Source organism: Miniopterus schreibersii (genome assembly GCF_964146895.1).
Source record: "Miniopterus schreibersii genome assembly, chromosome: 1".
Classification (NCBI taxonomy): domain Eukaryota; kingdom Metazoa; phylum Chordata; class Mammalia; order Chiroptera; family Miniopteridae; genus Miniopterus; species Miniopterus schreibersii.
In genome coordinates, this window is record NC_138101.1 from 30,182,074 (window position 1) to 30,187,909 (window position 5,836).

The 5,836-nt window shown below is 42.0% G+C and overlaps 1 protein-coding gene across 1 annotated transcript in view; it reads right to left on the reverse strand.

Annotated features, from left to right (window-relative positions):
• Nucleotides 1-3,493, reverse strand: part of PDCL2 (phosducin like 2) — a gene marked incomplete at its 3' end in the record, with an annotated part of 28,434 nt that extends 24,941 nt beyond the window's left edge. Inside the window, exon 1 of the mRNA XM_081133900.1 lies at nucleotides 3,452-3,493. Within this exon, the coding sequence (XP_080990026.1) occupies nucleotides 3,452-3,457 (6 nt within the window). The 5' untranslated portion in view covers nucleotides 3,458-3,493. The remainder of the gene's footprint in view (nucleotides 1-3,451) is intronic.
• Between the last annotated feature and the right edge of the window lie 2,343 nt (nucleotides 3,494-5,836).

Genomic DNA, 5,836 nt, shown 5'->3' on the forward strand with positions numbered 1-5,836 from the left:
TATGGGACCACCGTCATTTATGCAGTCCATTGTTAACCCAAAAAGTCATTGCAGCTTGTGACTATATTTGTCCTTTTGTGACTGGCTTATTTCATTTTACATAGTGTTTTCAAGATCATCCATGTTGAAGCATGTATCAGAATTCCTTCTGTTTTAAGGCTGAATAATATTCCATTGTATGTTCACACCAGTTTGTTTCTTTGGTCATTCAATGATGGACATTTGTGTTGTTTCCACCTTTTAGCTAATGTGAAAAATGCTGCTATGAACATATGTGTACAAATATCTTTTTGAGTTCCTGCTTTCAATTCTTTTGAGAATATACCTAGGAGTGGAATTGCTGGATCACATAATAATTCGATGTATAATTTTTAAAGGAACTGCCCAATGTCTTCCAGAGCAGTTGCACCATTTTACAATCCTACCAGCAATGCACGCGGGTTCCAATTCCTCCATATTCTCACCAACGCTTATCATTTTGTTTTTAATAATAGTTTTCCTAATGGGTGTGGTCTCTCACTGTGGTTTTGATTTACCCTTCTCTAATGATTAAAGATGCTGAGCATCTTTTTATGCGTATATTGGCCATTTTATATCTTCTTCGGAGAGACATCTATTCAAGTTCTTTGCCCATTTTATATTTTATTTTTAAATTAAAACTTAATTTTTTTAGGGCACTTTTAGGTTCACAGCAAAATTGAGGGGCGGGACAGAGATTTCCCAAATACCTTCTGTCCCCACAAATGCATAGCCTCTCCCATTATCAACATCCACCACCAGAGTGATACCTTTGTTTAAACAAATTCTTCATTTAAAGCCAAAATAAAACAGCAGCAATTTTTATTAGGACTTTATTTTTTAAGCAGTTTTATATTCACAGCAAAACTGAAGGGAAGGTATAAGATTGTCAATGTGTCCTGCTCGCACACATGCACAGCCTCCCCCATTATCAACATCTTCTACCAGAATGACATGTTTGTTACAACTGATGAACCTACATTGACACATCATAATCACCCAAAGTCCTGGTGTACATTCTATGTGTTAGGATAAAAATGCATGATGGCACATGTCCATCACTGTGATATAATAGTGTCTTTAGTGCCTTAAAAATCCTCTGTGCTTCACCTATTCATCCCTTCATTTCCCAATGAAAACCACTGAGCTTACTGTCGCCACAGTTTTGCCTTTTCCAGAATGGCACATAGTTGGGATCATCCAGTATGCACCCTTCTCAGGTTGGCTTCTTTCACTTAGTAACGTGCAGTTGTTTCCTCCATGTCTTTTCACGGCTTGATCATTTCTTTTTAGTGCTGAATAATATTCCAGTATCTGGATGTACCACAGTCGGGTTTATCCATTCACTACTGAAGGACATATTAGTTGCTTCCAAGTTTTGGCAATGGTGAGTAAAACTGCTATAAACATCTGTGTGCAGGTTTTTTTGTGGATATTGTTTTCAATTCCTTTGGTTAATACCAAGGAATGTGATTGTTAGATCAAATGGTAAGAATGTTAAGTTTTATAAGAAACATCCAAACTGTCTTCCAAAGTCTGTACCATTTTGTATTCCCACCAGCAATGAATGAGAGTTCCTATTGCTTCCACATTCTCACTAGCACTTGGTATTGTCAGTGTTCCAGGTTTTGGCCATTTTAATAGGTGTGTAGTGGCCTTTGTTGTTTTAATTTGCATTTCCCTGATGACACAGATGTGAAGCATTTTTTTATACACTTATTTTTAATTGGTTTATCTTTTTGGTGTTGAACATTAGGAGTTCTTATATATTCTGGATATTAATATTTTATCAAATACATATTTTGAAAATATATTCTCCCACTCTGTGGTTTGCATTTTTATTCTATCGGTAATATCTTTTGATGCCATAAAAGTTTAAATTTTGATGAAGTCTAATTTATCTATTTTTTAAATTCCGTTGCCTGTGTTTTTGGTGTCATATCCAAGAAATTATTGCCAATCTAATGTCACGGCAATTTCCCCAACATTTTCTTCTAACTGTCTTGTAGTTTTAGTTCTCACTTCTAGGTCTTTGATTCTTTTTCAGTTAATATTTGCTTATAATTTGAGTTAGGAGTCCAGCTTCATTCTTCTGCATGTGGATACATCGTTTTCCCAGCACCATCTGTCAAAGAGACTATCCTTTCACAGAAATGGTCTTGGCACCCACTCTTACTGAAAATCATTTGACTGGATATGTGAAGGCTTCTTCCTGGGCAGTCTATGCTATCCCATTGGTGGGCATGTCTTTCTGCCAGTACCACACTGTTTTGATTACTGTAACTGTGTAGTATATTTTGAAATCAGAGAGTGTGTGCCCTCCATCTTTGTTCATTTCTTCAAGACTGTTCTATTTTGGTTTTCTTAAGATTTCATACAAATTTTAGGATGGGTTTTTCTAGTTGTACAAAAAATATCATTGGTATTTTGATAGGGATTACACTGAATCTGCAGATTGCTTTGGGAAGTTTTGACATCTTAACAATATTAAGTCTTCCAATCTACAACAGTGTGATGTTTCTCTACTTATTTACGTCTTCTTTAATCTCTTTCAGCAACGTTTTGTAGTGCTCAGTGTACAAGTCGTTTGCCGCCTTGGTTACTTTATTCCTAAGTATTTCATTCTTTTTGATGTGATCATACATGGAACTGTTTTCTTCATTTCCTTTCCGGTTTCTCACTACAGTGTACAGAAATGTCTTCATACACTGGATTAAATATATTTGCTAGGAACTTATAATCTACACAAAAGGACTATTGATATGTAGTTTATGTTTAACATATCCTAATAAATTACACAGTACATATGAATACTAAAATTAAATAGGTAAAACAAGAAAAATCACAGTGGTCTTAATTTGGGGAGCAGGTGGGAAGAAGCTGTTTCTCTAAGTCGGAAAGGGAGAATTTTACTCTGATAAAGAAACAAAAGCACAGGCATCTGGTTCATAAGGAAGCTTTAGACCGAGGGGAGCAGACTTCTGAAGGTTAAACTGAAGTGTAGCAGAGCTTTTGCGATCAGGCAGGAGAAGCTGCACGGACAGCTCGGTCTTTCTCAAGATAGATGCAACTAGGGTTTTAGTCCTGACTGTTTTTTAAGGTAGCGGGGCCGACTACTTAAATCGAATTACACTTGGGCTAAAGTTGCTGGTTTCTTTCTTAGTAAGATTTCCAAGATCCAGGTGTGAAACACAATCCCAAACAACTGACCTCCGGCGACCAACCTCGAAAACCACGGCGCTCTCCTAGAGGCCACGTGGACTCCTCTCAGCTCCTGAGACCACGCAACGTTTCGCTCTCACCAGAAACTGGTTAGAACCAGCCTGTGGGCCGCCCTCCCGCTCGCTCGCGCTCGGCCCTGGGCCCAGCTGGGGAGCCCTGCTGGGGAGCCCTGCTGGGGACCCCGGGGTGGCCTGCGGCCTGGCACTCTGACCTGCATGATGGTCAACCTCGACCTTCGCTCGCCGCCGTCGCCCGGCCCCGGCGAGGGCCGCCGGACCCCGCAGCCGCCTCGGAGCCGAAGACAGCCCGCGGCAGGCGCAGCGGTTTCCACCGCCCACCCGGAGGGGGAGGGGACGAGGGCCTCGGACGCACCTCGACGCACCTCGACGTACCTCGACGCACCGCGTCCCGCGCCGCTGTGTTGCCAGACAACGTGGAGGCGGGGCCTGGGGGGTGGCGGGTACGCACGCGCCGGGCGGGGGCTGTTTGGCACGGACGCCGCCTTTCTGCTGGCCGCGTGCGCTGGTGCTGGCCTTCTTCGCGCGCTTCCCCGCGCCGCCACCAAGTCGCCGCGTTTCTGAGCCCTCGCACACCCTCCAGTCCCTGAGTCCCGTCTTCACAGGGTAACAGCATCCTGGGAGAGAGCCCTTCGGAGAGGTTCTTAACCCAGGAGCCCAGAGCCTGTATCTGGACGGGTTTTAGGGGATACCTAACCCCCAGGCCCCAGTCGTACCCACAATTTTTGTTGCATGTGTGCAATTAGGAGGGGGTTAGTTAAGGAGCAGAGCTTCCATCAGGGTCCCAAACGGCCCTCCACCCCCACCTTAAAAACGCGCTGCGTTAGGAGACGGGGGCTCTGGCTTTAGGTCGGACACCTGGATAGTCGGGTTCCTGGGGTTTAGGTTACGGAAATGCTCACCGGGGGCTGCCAGGATCGTGGGGCAAACACTTGATGTTCTTGCCAAATAGGCTTATGGACACGTGGTCACAGAGATATACTGATAGGATTTGGAGAAAAGAAAAAGAAATGTCTTTTTAAGGACGTAATGTTAAACTTGCGTTCAGCTTTGGACCGCTCTATCCGTAGTGCTCAGTTAATAATACAAATCCTATACTCCCGGAGGCCTGTATGTTTTGTGGTATTTGTGTATAAGATATTAATGTGTTAAATATAAAATATTTTAAAACATTCCACAATTTTTGGAACCATGTTTTGGTATGTTTTTTATTTTAATATCATGTGAGTCCTAAAACATGTAAGTGGCCAAAGTCTCTGGATTTCTGAGAGGCCCTGGGAACTGCTGCTTAAATTAGGGTTCCGCTCCCTTCTCTTATTTTGACAATCCAAAATGCATGCAAGTTGATAACTGTGCATAGCACTAACTAATGTTGCCCTATGCATCCACGGCTTTAGAGCAGGAGACCCGCTCAGCTTTCAAGTCCCCATCTTGTCAAGGCAAATCATTTTTCAAAAACGAATACAAATCCTATACTCCCAGAAGCCTGTATGTTTTGTGGTATTTGTGTATAAGATATTAATGTGTTAAATATAAATATAAAATATTTAACACATATTTCTGTCTGTTATTTCCATATGTTTTTCACACACATGTAGAAGAAGTGAAATTCAGGGACTTTATCAGTATAAGGGATAATTTAAACTATAATCAGTGGTCAACATTAATAAGACAAAGACTTGTCAGATACTCTGAAGAATATAAGACCTAATCCTATCCACTCAGAGGGCCGTTCTCTCATCAGCCAGCAACCTGCTTGGTGGTCATGCAAGAGTGAAGGCGTCATGCCCTGGCCCGCATGCTCAGTGGTTAGAGCGTCAGCCTGCGCACCTGAGGGTCTCTGGTTTGATACCCTGTCAAAGGCACGTACCTGGATTGCAGGTTTGATCCCCGCCGTAGTTGGGGTGCCTGCAGGGAGGCAACCAATTGAGACACATTGATGTTTCTCTCTCTCTCCCCACCCCTTCTACCCTCTCTAAAAATCAGTGGAAAAAAATATACTCCAGTGAGGACTAACAAAAACAAAAGAAAAAACAAGAGTGAGGGTGTCAGAAAGGAAAAACCCAAGGGAACCTGAAGGGAGATAACCTCAACATCCATCTGAGATGAATTCTGTGTCCACCAAACACTGACTGATGTAAAAAGTTCTCCCAGTATATTCATGATCCTCTACTAGTAAAACTTTACTTTCTGATCATGGACAAGACTGGTTGCCTGTCAGATGTTGTAAGGTAAACAACGTATTTTAAGATAAAGTGAATACTGCTAGTTGGCAGAAAAAGCTAGTCCCTTAATATATCTGTAGCAATCAAACATCAATTTTACAGAATATAAATCAGAACTTGTTTATTGGACTATTGGATGAATCGTGGCCAAATCCCCAACAGGTTTAGCTGGTACTCCTCCAGCGAGTTTATTTGGTGTCCACGCTCTAAAATTGTTAGCTACTGGGCATTCTGGCATTTATAAGAGCTGGTGATTTTGCCACTGACAAAATCCAGATAAGATAAACTAAAGTAGCTCATTAAAATTCAACTCTCTACTAAGTGCTTTGAATAAAAATAACAAAGGAACATCAT